Below are 18,484 nucleotides of genomic sequence, written 5' to 3'. Positions count from 1 at the left end.
GTATATAATTGTATGTGTTATACTTTTATTACTACTGGCAGCACAGTAGTTTTTTACACCAGCATTGTCACAAACATATGAATAATTTACTGCCCTATGACATTATAACAGCTACAACATCACTAGGTCATAGGAATTTTTTTTTTTTTTTTGAGATGGAGTCTCGCTCTGTTGCCCTGGCTGGAGTGCAGTGGCGCAATCTCGGCTCACTGCAAGCTCCGCCGATAGGAATTTTTAGCTGCATTATGATCTCATGGGACCAGCATTGTTATATGTGGTCAGTTGACTGAAATGTTATGAAGTGCATGACTGTGTAAGATTAAAAATTGGTAAAGTATGAAACTGAGTTGTTTCAGAGGGAACTCTTTCACATGGAACTAGACATATGTATGGAAGATACAGTACACAGAATTACCTATAAAGTATTCCTGCCAGAAAACAAGTTACATAGTAACACAAGGAATCATGCAAATAAATTAGGAATGTGAGATAATTAACTGACCTAGACTCTTCAACAAGTTGATAGCGTAAATAATAGGGAGGTGGGAGGCTTAAAGAGACTTAGGAGACACAAAGACCAAGAGCACCAAGCAGGCCTGATTATATCTTGTTTTTGTTCTGGTGGTGGGTTTTTTTTTTATTTTTGGTAACAGCTTTATTGAGATATAATTCACATCCTATACAAGTAGCATTTTAACTGTGCAATTCAGTGGGTTTTTTTTCTGTATTCACAGAGTTGTGCAACCATCGCCTTAATCAGTTTTAGAACATTTTATCTTTCCTCTCCAAAAAAAATCCAACCCATTAGCAGTTGCCCAAACCTTTATTCAGCAATTCCAGTCCTAGGCAACCGCTAATCTGCTTTCTGTCTTTATAGATTTTCTTATCTGGACTTTTCATATAAACAGATTAATACAATATGTAGTGTTCCGTGGCTGACTCATTTATTATGTTTATGAAATTCACTCATGTTGTCACATGTGTCAATACTTAATTCCTTTTTATTACCAAATAATATTCAATAATATAGATATAACATTTTATTTACCCATATCATTTGATAGACATTTAGGTTGTTTCCATTTGTTGGCTATTATAAATGGTGTTGCTATGAACATTGATCTACAAATTTTTGTATGCACATATTTTTTCATTTTTCTTGACTACATACCTAAGAGTGGAACTGCTAAACTGCCAGACTGTTTGTCAAAGTGATTCAACAGTTGTTCAGTCCTGCCAGCAGTCTGCAGGAGTTTTGACTTCTTTATATCATGGTCAAAACATACAGATTTAAAATTTTTGTCATCTCAGGGAGTATAAAGTGGTCAATCATTATGGTTTTCATTCATGTTTCCCTGATGACTAATGTTGAGCATCATTTCATGTGCTTATTGACCGTTTGGATATCTTTTATAGGTAAGTGTCTATTTAAATCCATTGGGCATTTTTAATTGAATTATCCTTTTTATTACTGAGTTTTTTGTAGGAGGTTTTGTTTTTAAATATTCAAGATGGATGTACCTTATCCAATATGTGATTTGAAAGTATTTTCTCCATTCAGTAGTTGTCTGTTGACTTTCTTGATAGTATCCTTTGAAGCATAAATGTTTTACATTTTTATAAAGTCCAATTTATGCTTTTTTCTTTGCTTGTATGTTTTGCATCATGTTTAAGAAAACTTTGCTAAATCCAGAGCCACGAAGATTTATCTGTATGTTTTCCTTCAAGAGGATTTAACTATGGGTTGTTATTTAATATTTAATAGATTGAATATTATGAATTCTGGTGAATTATATATGTCACAGGATAATGAGGGAGGAGATCGAGACCATCCTGGCTAACACAGTGAAACCCTGTCTCTACTAAAAATACAAAAAAAAAAAAAATTAGCCAGGCATGGTGGCAGGTGCCTGTAGTCCCAGCTACTCGGGAGGCTGAGGCAGGAGAATGGCGTGAACCCGGGAGGCAGAGCTTGCAGTGAGCCAAGATCACGCCACTGCACTCCAGCCTGGGCAACAAAGCAAGATTCCGTCTCAAAAAAAAAAAAGTGAATTATATATGTCACAATTCATTTTGGCATTTTGCAAAAGTTTTGGGGATGGATAGTGATGATGGTTACACAACAGTGTGATTACACTTAATGCCATTGGTAAATTTTAAGTTATGTATATTTTACCATAATAAAGATTTTCCAACAAAGTGTCAATTAGGATACATTTTCACCAGATTACAGGCACGTGCCACAATGCCCATCTATTTTTTGTCTTTTTAGTAGAGACGGGGTTGCACCATGTTGCCCAGGCTGGTCTTAAACTCCTCACCTCAGGGGATCTGCCCACCTCGAACTCCCAAAGTGATGGGATTACAGGCGTGAGCCACTGTGCCTGGCCCTGGCTTTTCCTTTTTTAATCTTCATATATGCCGAATCACATATTTCGAATTAAAAAACAAACCTTTACACACTTCTCCTGAATATCATTTCTCTGGGAAGCAAATTTGAGTTGTGGTTTTTTACCATCCATTCCAGATTCTTCATGTTTCACTTTGCTAAGATGATGATCCGAAATCCAGTCCATGAAGACAGTTAAAAGTTCATAAACTTGCCCATTAAGTGGTACCTATATGTCAAAAATTAAATCATTTATTTCAGTTCACAACTTCATAAAACTTCAAAGACAAGCCTTAAATTTGGTAAGCAATAAGAATAATTTGACTAAAGTAATTCACTAAAATGTGTTAAGGACAGAGCTTCTCCAAACAAACAAAAGAATTCCAAATCAAACCTCCCTAACTTGCCTGGCGCAGTGGCTCAAGCCTGTAATCCCAGCACTTTGGGAGGCTGAGGTGGGTGGATCACCTGAAGCACCCCAGGAGTTCGAGACCAGCCTGGCCAACATGGCGAAACCTGTCTTTACTAAAAATACAAAAATTAGCTGGGGATGGTGGCGCATGCCTATAATTCCAGCTACTCGGAAGGCTGAGGCAGGAGAATCACTTGAACCCAGGAGGTGGAGGCTGCAGTGAGCCGTGATCGCACCACTGCACACCAGTCTGGGCAAAAGAGTGAGACTCCATCTCAAAAAAAAAAAACACCAAAAACCTCTCCAACTAGTATTAAAAATATGTTAAATGACAACTGAGAGAAGGCAAGAAAAGTCATAATCAGGAAGTTGAAATAACTGTACCTTATTACTAAAAGAAAACTTTTCATAAAAATTATTTATCCAAGTTTGGTAAGATGGAAAAAAAGTAAAATTAGCCTTAACTCAAGAGCATGAACCACCACAATTAAAAGACTCTAAAAACAAATTAAAGCTTTCCAGAGCTAAAGAATTTCCACTATGAAACTTATCTTTTTCTTCTCACAAAAATTGTTACTTGGTCTTTCCAGTATATCATTCAATACACATATGAACATTTTTTTTCCTAGAAATCTTGTCCTCTCACAGCCTACCAAAATGAAAAGTAAAATAACAAAGTAATTTATAAATTTAATTAGACTAAGTATTATTACAAAACACATTTCTAATTTAATTCAATTTTTTTAATAAGAAACCACTACACATACCCACCTTAAGCAGGGAACTATGTTAAATTTATTTATTTTTTTAATCTGCAGGCCAGGTGTGGTGGCTCACGCCTATAATCCCAGCACTTTGGGAGGCAGAGGCAGGTGGATCACCAGAGGTCAGGAGATTGAAACCAGCCTAGCCAACATGGTGAAACGCTGTCTCTACTAAAAATACAAAAATTAGCCAGGCGTGGTGCTGGGCACCTGTAATCCCATCTCTTCGGGAGGCTTGAACCCAGAAGGCAAAGGTTGTAGTGAGCCAAGGTTGCGCCACTGCACTCCAGCCTGGGTGACAGAGTGAGACCCCATATCAAAAAAAATAAAATTAAAAATATTAATAAATTAAAAAATAAATAAAAAAATTCAAAGACAGAGAAATAGTAAAGCAAATTAATAAAAAGGCAACATTAAGCCGATGGCAATCCACAAAATCAGAACAACTAAAGACAAAATGATAAATAGTAGCATTACCACATTATTCTGAAGAGCAATTTTTCACTTTCTCAATTTTTTCAAATAGAAACTAACTCCCTTTAGATGAAAACTTCAATTATCTTCAGTCCTTGAATACAAAATCTGTACCTTTTCAATTTACTCCAATTTTCTCAATGTATAAAGAACTAGAAAATTTATCAAAATATCAAAATGATCAAAGCCCATAATGAGAAACTACTACACACCCATTGGAAGGGTCAAAATGCACAAAATCGAAAACACCAAATGTTGACAAGGTTGCGGAGCAACCAAAACTTTGATACACTGTTAATGGGAGTATAAAACAGTACAACCAATTTGGAAAACTGTCAGTTTATTAAAAACATACATCTACCTTTATCTACCTTATGACCCAGAAATTGTAGTCCTGGTATGTATCCAAAAGAAATGAAAACATACATCCATAAAAACCCTGTACATCAATATTCGTAGCAGCTTTATTTATTGCAGACAAAAACTAGAAAAAGCCCAGGCGTCTATTAACAGAATGAAGGAACAAACTCTGATACTATCATACAATGAAATACTATTGAGCAACAGTAAGGAACAAACTACTGATACACTCATAATTATGCTGAGAAAAGCCTTACACAAACAAGTACATACAATTCCACTGACCAAATGTCTCAAACAGGCAAAACTAATTTCTGCAAAACTTTTGGCAGAAAAGAATGACCAGGAAAGGGCATTAGAGAACTTACTAGGATAGTGGAAAGTTCTATATTCTAGGATAGTGGAAATATTCTGTATTTGGTTGTAGACAACATGAAATATTTATCAAAATTAATCAAACTTCACACTAAAGGATTTCTACATTATCTTACCATATGTAATTTATATCTCAAATTTTAAAAATTCTTAGGGAAAAAAAGATACATGGAAATCCATTCAGGGATGGGTTGTATTCCTCACTGAAATATAATAACAAATGCTTGTGGAGTGTCAAAACATACTAAGCAATAAAGCCATTAATGATGTGTCAATGATACTCTACCTGAAACACTGCTGAAATATAATAGTTTTGTTTTTGCAAATGAAAGTATATTTTAAATATTCTTGAGATACTTCCCTATTAAAAAATTATTATGGTGAATCCCTTCCATAGCAAACATTCCAAAAAGAATGTTTGCTAAATCAAAGAGAAAAGATTAAAGCACAAGAGAAATCTTCCTGGCTTTCCATTGGAGAAATTTTCTTTCTTTTTTTTTTTTTTGAGACGGAGTCTCACTCTGTCGCCCAGGCTAAAGTGCAGTGGCACAATCTCGGTTGCAGTGAGCCGAGATTGTGCCACTGCACTTTAGCCTGGGCGACAGAGTGAGACTCCGTCTCAAAAAAAAAAAAAAGAAAGAAAATTTCTCCAATGGAAAGCCAGGAAGATTTCTCTTGTGCTTTAATCTTTTCTCTTTGATTTAGCAGGTTCCAGCAATTCTCCTGCCTCAGCCTCCCGAGTAGCTGGGACTACAGGCATGTGCCACCATGCCTGGCTAATTTTTTGTATTTTTAGTAGAAACGGGGTTTCACCATGTTGGCCAGGATGGTCTCAATCTCCTGACCTTGTGATCCGCCCATCTCGGCCTCCCAAAGTGCTGGGATTACAGGTGTGAGCCACCGCGCCCAGCAGAGAAATTTTCAATCATATCAAATCATAATTCAAACTTACCTTGTAAGTTTTTGAAACTGGTGCTTTTTCTTGTTTTAAACTTTTCATTTCATGAACAGCATGGGAACTTCCTTTCAGTCTCTGTATTGTGATAAACTCGTACTTCCTCTACAACAGTATATATGCATGAATTAAAGGACAATTGTATCAAAATGAGTAAACTCAAAGGTAATCATCTAAAAACATACTTGTGTCTGTAGAGAAGAACAGGCAACTTACCTGTAAATTATCTAAACGAGCTTGAACTCTTTTAGCCTGAATGTCTATCTTCCTGTTTTCTTCACTTGCTTCATTTAACTAAAGGGTAGAAAAAGTTAGATATTTCAATATAAACCTTCAACTGGTTTCATACTAAGGGTTTCTCAATCTACTATCTAATCTGGTCGATATTACTAACCAATGTAACAAAATAGAGACAGCATTCATGATTAACTTAGATCACAACTGAAGCTGTCGTTTTTCCCTAAAATATTAATGGTTTGTAAGATCATTTACTTCACTTTATGAAAAATGTACAAGACTCCAGATGTCTTAAAAGCATATACATATATTTTAGTGGAAAATGTTTTTATTAATAAGTACATTGTTATTTGAACTATAACATATATAAAGAAAAGTATAAAATCCTAAGTATGCAGTACAATGAGCTATAACTGGGATTGCATTACTGGGATTATGTGTGTATATGTGTCTGTGTATATACTGACATGTATATATATATGGAAGAACTGACATCTTTACAATATTGAGTCTTCCTATCCATGAACATATCTTCAATTTATTTAGGTTTTATTTTCTTTTAATAACGTTTTGTAGTTTTCAAGTAGAGATGTCTTGCACATCTCTCTTTAGATTTATTCCTAGGTATCCAATTTTTTTATTATATTATTTATGGTATCTTACAATAAAATTTGTGATATATATACACCATGAATAGAATACTATGTGGCCATAGTAAAGAATGAAATCATGTCTTTTGCAGCTACATGGATGGAGCTGGAGGTCATTAATCCTAAGTGAAATAACTTAGAAACAGAAAATTAAATACTGTATGTTCTCATTTATAAGTCAAAGATAAACAATAGGTACACACATATGGACATAAAGATGGAAATAACAGACACTAGGGACTCCAAAAGGGAAGCGGGGAGAGGGATAGGGGTTGAAAATTAACCTACTGGGTACAATGTTCACTATTTGAGTGAAGAGTACATTTTAGAAGCCCAGACCTCACTGTTACACAATATGTCCATGTAACAAAGCTGCACATGTACCCTCTGAATCTAAAATAATTTTCTTAAAAAATGTAAAGTGGCTTTTCTAAAAAATAAAAAAACCAACAAACCATGAGCTAGACTAAGAAAAAAGAAGAGGCAGAGAGCAGTAGCTCACACCTGTAATCCCAGCACTTTGGGAGGGTGAGGCAGGAGGATCACTTGAGCCCAGTTCAAGACCAGACTCAGCAACACAATAAGACCTCATCTGTACAACAATATTAAAAAAATTAACTAGAGGTGGTGGTGCATGCCTGCAGTCCCAGCTACTAAGGAGGCTGAAGCAGAAGGGTAGTTTAAGCCCTGGAGGTTAAGGCTACAGTAAGCCATGGTCGTGTCACTGCACTTCAGCCTGGGAGACAGAGGGAGACAGTCCAAAAAAAAAAAAAAAAAAAAAAGGAGAGAAAGAAAGAAAGAAAAGGGAGAGAAGAAACAGTAGCAAAGGAAGGAAGGGAAGGAAATAGAAAAGGAAGGCGGGGGAGGGGGGAGGGGAGGAAGGGAAGAAGGAAAGAAGAAAGAAAAAAGGAGAAAAGATCAAAATAGATAAAATCGGAAAAATTGGAAACAAAAAGGGAGACATTACAAGCGGTACCACAGAAATACAAGGATCACTAGAGACTACAGAGATCATTATGAAACAACTATATGCCAACAAACTGGAAAACCTAGAGGAAATGGATAAACTCCTAGGCACATATAACCTACCAAGATTGAACCAGGAAGAAGTAGAAAACTAGAACAGACCAATCATAAGTAATGAGATGGAATTGTAGTAAAAAGTTTCCCAACAAAGAAAAGCCTGAACTAAATGGCTTCACTGCTGAACTGTACTTTTAAATTCACTAAATGGCTTCACTGCTGAATTATAACTTTTAAAGAACAAATACCAATTCTTCTCAAACTATCCCAAAAAACTGAAGGGTAGAGAATTCTTCCAAACTCATTGTACAAAGCCAGCACTACTATGATACCAAAACCAAACCAAGACACAACAAGAAAACTCCAGGCCTATATTCCTGATGAACATAGATGCAAAAATCCTCAACAAAATATTAGCAAACCAAATTCAACAACACACCAAAAAGACAATATACCATAACCAAGTGAGATTTATCCCAGGGACACAGGAAGGCTCAAATATGCAAATAAAAAAAATGTGATAATCACGTTTTAACAGAATGAAGAGTATAACAGAATGAAGTATAAAAACCTTACGATCATTTCAATAGACACAGAAAAAGTATTTGATAAAATTCAACAACATCTCTTTACAGTAAAAGACTCTCAAAAAATTAGGTACAGAAGGAATGTACTTCAACACACTAAAAGCTATATATAACAAACCCACAATTAACATCATACTGAACAGGGAAAGGCTGAAAATTGTTCCTCTAAGAACTAGAACAAGACAAGGATGCTCATTCTCACCACTCTTGTTGAACATGGTACTAGAAGTACTAGCCAGAGTAATTAAGTAAGAGAAAGAAATAAAAGACATCCAAATTGGAAATAACAGGCTGGGTGTGGTGACTCATGCCTGTTATCCCAGCAATATGGGTGGCCAAGGCAGGTGGATCACCTGAGGCCAGGAGTTCAAGACCAGCCTGGCCAACACAGCAAAACCCCGTCTCTACTAAAAGTACAAAAATTGGCCAGATTTGGTGGCACATGCCTGTAATCCCAGCTACTCGGGAGGCTGAGGCAGGAAAATTGCGTGAACCCAGGAGGTGGAGGTGGCAGTGAGCAGATATCGTGCAGCTGCACACCAGCCTGGGCAACAGAGCAAGACTCCATCACAAACAAACAAACAAACAAAAAATTGGAAATGAGTCAAATTGTCCTCTTTGGACGACATGATCTTCAATGCAAAGAAACCGAAAGACTCCACCAAAAATTTCTCAGAACTGATAAATTCGGTAAAGTTGAAGGACACAAAATCAACATACAAAAATCAGTAGCATTTCCAAACACTAACAACAAACTAACCGAAAAAGAAAGAAAGAAATCTATCCTGTTTACAATGGCTACAAAAATAAAATAAAATACCTGGGAATAAATTTAACCAAGTAAGTGAAAGATTTCCACGATGAAAACTATAAAACACTGATGAATGAAACTGAAGATCACACACACACACACAAAAAGAAGACATTTCATGTTCATGGACTGGAACAATTAATACTGTCAAAATCACCAAAATCATCTAGAGATTCAACATAATGTTTATTAAAATACCAACAACATTCTTCACAGAAATAGAAAAAAATTCTAAAATGTGTATGAAATCATGAAAGACCCCAAATAAGTGAAAGCAACCTTGTGTGAAAACAACAAAGCTGGAAGCATCACACTACCTAAACTCAAAATATACTACAAAACTACAGTAACCAGAACAGCATAGTACTGGCATAAAAACAGACACATAGACTAATGGAGCAGCATAGAGAACTCAGAAATAAATCCACACATTTACAGCCAACTGATTTTCTACAAAGGTGCCAATATTAATAAGGGAGATGACAGTCTCCTCAACAAATTGTGCAGGAAATGGATATCCATATGCCTAAGAATAAAACTAGACCCCCATCTCCTATCACAGACAAAAATCAACCCAAAATGGATTAAAGACTTTGAAATGGCCGGGCACGGTGGCTCATGCCTGTAATCCCAGCACTTTGGGAAGCCAAGGTGGGAGGATCACGAGGTCAGGAGATCGAGACCATCCTGGCTAACACAGTGAAACCCCATCTCTACTAAAAATACAAAAAATTAGCCGGGCGTGGTGGCGGGCGCCTGTAGTCCCAGCTACTTGGGAGGCTGAGGCAGGAGAATGGCGTGAACCCGGAAGGCGGAGCTTGCAGTGAGCTGAGACTGCGCCACTGCACTCCAGCCTGGGCGACAGAGCAAGACTCCGTCTCAAAAAAAAAAAAAAAAAGACTTTGAAATATAAGACCCAAAACCATGAAACTACTAGAGGAAAAAACAGGAAATAGTTCAGGACACTCACCTGGGCAAAGATATTATGGATAAGACCTCAAAAGCACAAGCAACAAAAGCGAAAACAGACAAATGAGATTGGAAACAATAAAAAGAATAATGATACAACCTGCAGAATAGGAGAAAATATATGCAAACTATTCACCCAATTAGAGTGAAAATCCAGATAATACAAGGAACTCAACAGCAAAAAAATAATAATCCAAATAAAAAATGGGTAAATAATCTGACTAGATATTTCTCAAAGGCACACAAACAGCCAACAGGTATATGAAAAAATGCTCAATATCACTAATCATCAGGTTAATGCAAATCAAAACCATGATCAGGTATCAATCTCATCCCAGTAAGAATGGCTATGAAAAAGACAAAAAGTAATAAACGTTGGTGAGGATGTGGAGAAGGGAAACTCTTTTACGTTGTTGGTGGGGATATAAATTAGGACAGCCATTACAAAAAAAGTTTCAGGTTCCCAAAAAAAACAAAAAACACAACTACCATATGATCCTGCAATACCACTTCTGGGTATACATTCACAGGAAAGAAAATCAGTATATTGAAGAGATATCTGCACTCCCATGTTTACTGCAGCAGTATTTGCAACAACCAAAGTATGGAAAGTAGCCAACCTATGTGTCCATCAACAGATAAATTTATAAAGAAAATGTGGGCCCGGAGCGGTGGCTCATGCCTGTAATCCCAGCACTTTGGGAGGCCAAGGCGGGTGGATCACGAGGTCAGGAGACCTAGACTATCCTGGCTAACAGGGTGAAACCCCGTCTCTACTAAAAATACAAAAAAATTAGCCGGGCGTGGTGGCGGGCACCTGTAGTCCCAGCTACTCTGGAGGCTGAGGCGGGAGAATGGCGTGAACCTGGGAGGCAGAGCTTGCAGTGAGCCGAGGTTGTGCCACTGCACTCCAGCCTGGGGGACAGAGTGAGACTCTGTCTCAAAAAAAAAAAAAAAAAAAAAAAAAGAAAATGTGGTTATACACATTTTCTTTATACATACACAATGAAATACTATTCAGCTATGAAAAAGAACAAAATCTTGTCATTTGCAGCAACATGGATGAGCCTGAAAGACCTTATGTTAAGTGAAATAAGCCAAGCACAGAATGATAAATACCACATGTTCTTACTCATGTGGAAGCTAAAAAACAAGTTGATCTCACAGAAGTACAGAACATAATACTGGTTACTAGAGGTTGGGATGGCTGTGGAAAGGAAGGAATGTGGAGAAGTTGGTTAACAGACACAAAATTAGAACTGGATAGGAGAGGCCGGGTGCAGTGGCTCAGGCCTGTAATCCAAGCACTTTGGGAGGCCGAGGTAGGTGGATCACTTGAAGCCAGGCGTTTGAGACCACCCTGGCCAACATGGTGAAACCCCATCTCTACTAAAGATACAAAAATCAGCCAGGTGTGGTGGTGGGCGCCTGTAATCCCAGATACTCGGGAGGCTGAGGCAGGAGAATCGCTTGAGTCCAGGAGGCAGACGTTGCAGTGAGCTGAGATCATGCCACTGCACTCCTGCCTGGGCAACAGAATGAGACTCATCTCAAAAAAACAAAACAAAACAAAACAAAAAGAAGAACTAGATGGGAGGAATAAGTTCTAGCTTTATATCACTACAGGGTAACTACAATCAACAATTTATGGTATATTTTCACATAGATAAAGAGAGGATTTTGAATATTTCCAATACAGAGAGATGATAAATGTTTGAGCTGATGGATTTGCTAATTACTCTGATCATTACATATTACTGTATCAAATATCACTGTACCCCATAATTATGCATAATTATGTCAATTAAAAATAATTTTAAAACCCCATTCAATGGAGTTCTTAAATTCAATTGATGTATTTTTTAGTTTTCAAATTTCAATTTCTTTCCACAGACTTATTATATAGGCAAAAATGAACCTATGCTAGGAATTCTCTAATGAAGTTGTCAATCTATTTTTCTACTTTCTTGAACATATTAATCACTGTTTTAAAGTCATTGCCTGTTAAATTCCAATATCTGGATCACTGGCAAGTATGCTTATACTCTGGGGGTTTTTTTTCTTCATTCTCAGTTATGCAATTCTGTCTTTTGACATGCTTATTAATTTCGTACAGAATGAAAGACATATTTTCCTCTGCTAGGCATTTAAACTGAGGAGTAAGCACCTTAATCTGATCAGGAACTGTGCTTAATCAAGTCCAGGTTTCAGTTTAGGAAAGTTCTGTCTCCCTCTAATTCACCCAGTCCCAAGGCACAACGCTGCTCCTTTCAACTGAGATCTTGGGGTGTTCACTGGGACTATCTCCCCGTGATGAGGTTTGAACATTAATCCTTGCCTCCTCAGCTTGGCTGGACTTAATGAGAAATGCTTTTAAACTATTAGAAAATGTATATCCAGTGTTAGCATAAATTACTGTGTAAGTCAGTCACAGAAATAACATATCTTTTTCTTCAGCAATTTCAAAGCACATGTTATTCACCTAGCCAGGAGCTGGCTAAATATGCCCATTGCTTGTTTTTATAAATACAGTCATTTTGGAACACAGCCACGTTCATTCACTTATTGCTTATGGCTGCTTTTGCATTACGATGGCAGAGCTGGGTCACTGAGAGACGACATGGCCTACAAAGCCCAAAATACTTACTATCTAGTTCTTAACAGAAAAAGTACGCTGACCTCTGATCTAATCTTAACACAGAAACCATAAAAAAGCATTCTGCCCAATTTTTTCAGTTTGTACACATTAGCTCATAAATCCAATTATCAAAAGGTCCAAATATTTAGTAATCCACATATCCACCCCAATTACCACACACTCATGCAACTACATGCAAAATTATTAAGGATTACAGAAACCTAAGAGATAGGCATGGGCAACAGTTTATCTATGCTAGGAATTTTTAAAATCCTCACAAGAGAGTGGTAGAATGAGACTGTAATGAGAAAAAGCGATCTCTCCATGGATAAAGTGGGATTCCAAACAGACAACAGGCCACCAAATTCATAGTGCAATAGTAACAGCCATAAATGAAATGAGAAAAGCCAAAGAATTAGATCAGGTGAGAAACAGGGTAGTACCTATGTATCACTGCCAAGGAGGAGGATCACAACAAGTAGAGATTAAAGGGAAACAAAAGCAGAAACAGAAAAGGACAGCTGGCAAAGGAACTCTAGGAAAGTCTGAGGCTTAAGTTACGTTTTATAATCCATACAGATTCCCAGTCCAATGCTTTCATTTTCAAAGTGACGGGGTTTACTCCAATTTCCACTCCAACATCTACTCCCCACACAATCTAATATATACATAATCATTCTCTTGTCTCTAACATACTCCTTTACTTTCACATCTTTCTGCCAAAAACTGGCAGATGGAGGGAAAAAAATAGACATAACTCACAAAACTATGTATGTTATGCAACTCTGGTATTACATATTAATCTAAATTACAATTTTTTTTTTTTTTTTGAGAGAGAGTCTCACTCTGTCGCCCAGGCTGGAGTGCAGTGGCGCAATCTTGGCTCACTGCAAGCTCCGCCTCCTGGGTTCACGACATTCTCCTGCCTCAGCCTCCCGAGTAGCTGGGACTACAGGCGCCCGCCATCACACCTGGCTAATTTTTTTTTTGTATTTTTAGTAGAGACGGGGTTTCACTGTGTTAGCCAGGATGGTCTCGATCTCCTGACCTCATGATCCGCCCACCTCGGCCTCCGAAAGTGCTGGGATTACAGGCGTGAGCCACAGTGCCCGGGCTACAATACTTATATAATTAAGTATACTGCAATGTGATACCAGTTTATAACTATGAGAACATGAGCAATGTGAAGGTCTGAGTCTAGCATGATGCCTAGGATATAAGAGATACTCAAAAATAAATGGATGTTAAATAAGTAGTGATAAATAATAAGTATTAAAGCCAGAGATCAGTACCTAAAAATGTAATTAGTTCTCAGGTTATCAGGTTTTTTTCTTTTGCTTGTCGTTTTTTCTTTTGCTTGTCTTTTTTTCTTTTGCTTGTCAGTTGGTTGCCAGAACAAATAAAGAGAAGAAACCAAAGAGCTGAAGAATATTTTATTTACATCTGGAAGTATTTTAAAATAAAGCTAACAAATGTAATCCAAATTTTCTCTAGCTGAAACATGTTCTAAGGCTGAATTTAATTTGTTATATATATAAAATATGCTTCTTAGAATGTCTTATGTCCAGTATATATTAAAACAGGTCTTACCTGTTTTTTTAAGGTATCATTCAATTCTTTCAATGCATCAAAAGAGGACCTCAGTCTCTTGGCTTCTTTATTCTTTTCCTTAAGAACTTCGGTTAAGTGTTCAACTTCGGCATCATGTTGCTAGGAGGAGAAAAAAAAAAAACTCTGACCTAAAACTTGTAAGGATCGTGTATCACTAATACTATGGAACGTGAATTAATTACAAGTAAGAACTCCTTCAATCACAAAAACTTTAATCAGTGTATTTAAGCACAAGTGACTAGTGTGGCAAGTAATTTATAAAAACCATGCAATCTACCAAGATAACAACAAAATATCACAGGCATTTACAATATACTTATTAAAACACATTAGGATTTACAAAGTAGCAATGAGTCTATTTTCTGCTTCTGCTCAGAAAAATCCACTCACACAAACTCATGGAAATATTTTGTTTGACATCATGGAATAATAAAACAGTAAAGAATTTCTGATACTCTTCAAGAGATAAGCCATTTATGGCTTTAAAAAGTGTATAATTTACATTACCTTTGAGAAATGAAAGAAATCTTTTATAAAACCAACTAATTTCTTGTCCTCATAAAGCAGCTAAAATTTTTGATGCCTGCTTTTCATCTCAAAACATGTTAAATACATAATAAAATTTAATTGCCCCAAACTATTTGACTCTTCTTAATCAGTTTTATAAATAATTCAAATCAACTTCCCCTCTAATTACATTTAAATGGGATAGCATGTTTTAGATTTTAAATGTGAATACTTAATAGTTTCACCTTTCAACTTACTTATAAAGTTTTAAAACAAGTTTCTACAGGAAATCAAAAAATTGAATTAATTCCCTTCTTCCAAGTAATGATATAAATACGATGAAAATAAGGCAATTATCTTCATACTTAATAAAAATAGATACACAAATCTAAAGAGAGAGAATCAAGAATAAGATTAAAATGGAGAGATCAGAGAATCTAAGCACTCTTTACCCCTGTGAAAAAAATCCAATATTCTAAGAAGTTAATCTTTGTATGACTTTATTACTATATTAATCCCTTAAATAACTTAGGATATAGTCACAAATACAGTTATTTTTAAAACTATTATTTTCATTGTCCAACTTTTTCCATATCTAAAAGATATTAAAAACATATGCATTCCACTTCTAGCACAGCAGGATAAGCTCAATACATTCTTCTCCCACTGATTACAGCTAAAAGCCCTAAATAAACCATAAAACAACTGACAACTATGAAAAGAAAAAAGGGGAGGACATTGTGATGGGAGAGAAAACTTGTAGAAGCAACCCTCAAGGGTAGTTTCCTGCATTTTTATTTTTCCTCTTCTCTCAACATTTTGCCTCAGGGTGGGTCCCAGACATGGAGAAGCAGAACAAAAACTTCCACTAGCTGGGCACAGTGGTGCACATCTGTAGTCCCAGCCACTCAGGAGGCTGAGGGAGGAAGATGACTTGAGGGTGCAGTGAGCTATGAAGATGTCTGTGAATAGCCACTGCACTCCAATCTGGGCAACACAGTGAGACTCTGTCTCTAAAACAATTTAAAAAAAAAAATTTTTTTTTAAATTTCCACTAAAGCTCTAAAAAATGTCCACTAAAGAATGAGAGAAAACCAGTCTTCCTGGCAAGAAAACCAGGAAGAGGGGCCCCTACGAGCCAGAGTGTGGGGAGAATCCCGCAGAAGAGAGACTCAAAAAGAGGATCCTCTCACTCTGGTGTTTATGAACCTGTGCAAATCGGGCTCACCTTTGAGCCGCTTAGGCAGGCACAGGACAGACCAAAAGCAGTAGAGCAAACGCTTGGAGAATGGAGCTCAGTTTAAAACTATTACCTAAGTCTTAGCTAACACTTCAATGCCTCTTTACCTGCACAAAAAAGACCCAGAACATCATTCTCAGTAAACTATCGCAAGGACAAAAAAACCAAATACCGCATGTTCTCACTCATAGGTGGGAATTGAACAATGAGAACTCATGGACACAGGAAAGGGGAACATCACACTCTGGGGACTGTTGTGGAGTGGGGGGAGGGGGGAGGGACAGCATTAGGAGATATACCTAACGCTAAAAGACTAGTTAATGGGTGCAGCAAATCAACATGGCACATGGATACATATGTAACAAACCTGCACATTGTGCACATGTACCCTAAAACCTAAAGTATAATAATAAAAAATAAAAAATAAAAAACTCAAGCAGATAAATGTTCAAAATATATATATATATATTAAAAAAAAAAAAAAAAAAGACCCAGAGCAGCACAGCAAAAGCTTTCAGAAATGCATTAGGATTTTAAACTGTTACCCAAGTCTCAGACCAACCTTTAAGAGGCACAGGCACAAGACAACTCCACAGCAACACTGCAAAGGCTTTGAAAGCTGAACTGATATAAGAACCACTGCCCAGAGGAGGTGAGAAAAAACTGAGGCCTGGCCAGGCACGCCTGTGATCCCAGCACTTTGGGAGGGTGAGGCAGGTGGATTGCTTGAGGTCAGGAATTCAAGACCAGCCTGACCAACATGGTGAAACCCCGTCCCTACTAAAAATACAAAAATTAGCCGGGCATGGTGGTGGGCGCCTGTATTCCCAGCTACTCAGGAGGCCGAGGCAGGAGAATCGCTTGAACCCAGGAGGTGGAGGTTGTAGTGAGCCGAGATCGTGCCACTGCGCTCCAGCCTGGATGATAGAGCGAGACTATCTCGGAAAAAAAAAAAACAGTGAGGCCTAAATCTAATTGAGCTGAATGCTTTAAAATCAACAATATTCTCCAGAAGGTAACAATAGAACCCAAAATCTATACATTAACCAGAAGGTCTTGAATATACCCTAAAAATCACTGAACATACGAAGAACCAAAGAATGTGACTAAGCCTCAAGAAAAAAAGATAATCAACAGATCCCAATCTTGAGATGATACAGGTGATACATAGTTCTTAAACTATGCTCCATGAGGTAAAAGTAAATATATATAAACATAAAGACAGAAATGCTTATGAAGAAAACAAAAATAAATTTCTTAAACAACTTGAAATTTTAGAATTTTTAAATATCAAAAATAAAAATTTCGGCTGGGCACGGTGGCTCACACCTGTAATCCCAGCACTTTGGGAGGCTGAGGCGGGCAGATCACGAGGTGAGGAGATCGAGACCATCCTGGCTAACACAGTGAAACCCCATCTCTACTAAAAATACAAAAAATTAGCCGGGCGAGGTGGCGGGCGCCCGTAGTCCCAGCTACTCGGGAGGCTGAGGCAGGAGAATGGCGTGAACCCCCGGGGGGTGGAGCCTGCAGCGAGCCGAGATCACGCCACTGCACTCCAGCCTGGGCGACAGCGAGACTCTGTCTCAAAAAAAAAAAAAAAAAATTTTTCACTAGATAGGCTCAATAGCAACATGGAGATTAAAAAAGAAATAATGAACTTTAAGACGGATCAAGAAACTATCTGAAGAACACTGAAGAAAATAATGGGAAAAAAAGGAACGGAGCCTCAGATATCTGTGGGGAAACAGCACAAGGAGTCACTGGAGATCCAGGAGGAGACAAGAAAGAAAGTGGAAAAAATATTTGATGAAATATTGGCTGAAGATTCCCCAAATTTGGCAAAAGACAGAACTTTCCAAATTCAAGAAGCTCGGTTAACCACAAACAGAACAAAGTGAAAGAAAAGTATGTCAAGAAACACTGTAAATAAACTGCTACTGAAAACCAAAGATAAAGAAAAATCATAAAATGATGCTATTAACATGACATTCTGGAAAAGGCAGATGTACTGGGACAGAAAATAGGTCCGTGGTTGCCAAGGGCTGAGGCTGGAGGAAAGGGATAGCTACAAGAGAGCGTAAGGGAACTGCCGGCGAGCTGAACTACTCTTGATCTTGATGATGGTTGTGATTGCAAAACTGAATGCATTTTTCCAAACTCATAGAAATGTACAACAGACAACGAATTTTACTCCAAGTAAGTTATATGTACAGTAATATATGTCTTGATATGAAGCAAAGTATATTATACCACCTATGTAATATCCTTGCCAAAACTATTTTGTCTACATATTATCATTAGGAAGCAATCAGGCAAATCTGCAATGTGACATATAAGACTGCTGGCCCGAATTCTTCAAAGATGGTGAGGTTGACTGCTCTAGATTCAAAGAAACCAGAAAGATATAACAACCAAATATAACGCATGAATCTTGTCTAGTTCCTTGATCAAACAAACATACAACCCCCCCCGCAAACAA

General features: G+C 37.3%; 1 protein-coding gene across 7 annotated transcripts in view; it reads right to left on the bottom strand.

The window, feature by feature from the left end:
* The window catches only part of LOC129461840 (coiled-coil domain-containing protein 138), an 80,165-nt gene that overhangs the window by 49,548 nt on the left and 12,133 nt on the right, over positions 1 to 18,484 (bottom strand). For all 7 annotated transcript variants that reach the window (XR_010115419.1, XM_063616678.1, XM_063616677.1 and 4 more), the window contains 4 exons: positions 14,235 to 14,354; positions 5,946 to 6,023; positions 5,727 to 5,834; positions 2,454 to 2,618 (listed from right to left, as the gene is read on the bottom strand). Coding sequence is in view for 6 of the 7 variants with exons in the window: in XM_063616678.1 (XP_063472748.1) it covers positions 2,454 to 2,618; positions 5,727 to 5,834; positions 5,946 to 6,023; positions 14,235 to 14,354 (471 nt within the window). In the remaining variant the exon portion in view is untranslated. The remainder of the gene's footprint in view (positions 1 to 2,453; positions 2,619 to 5,726; positions 5,835 to 5,945; positions 6,024 to 14,234; positions 14,355 to 18,484) is intronic.

The sequence above is a fragment of the Symphalangus syndactylus genome, chromosome 14, assembly GCF_028878055.3.
Source record: "Symphalangus syndactylus isolate Jambi chromosome 14, NHGRI_mSymSyn1-v2.1_pri, whole genome shotgun sequence".
Taxonomy (NCBI): domain Eukaryota; kingdom Metazoa; phylum Chordata; class Mammalia; order Primates; family Hylobatidae; genus Symphalangus; species Symphalangus syndactylus.
This window is presented reverse-complemented; position numbering and strand designations above follow the sequence as displayed.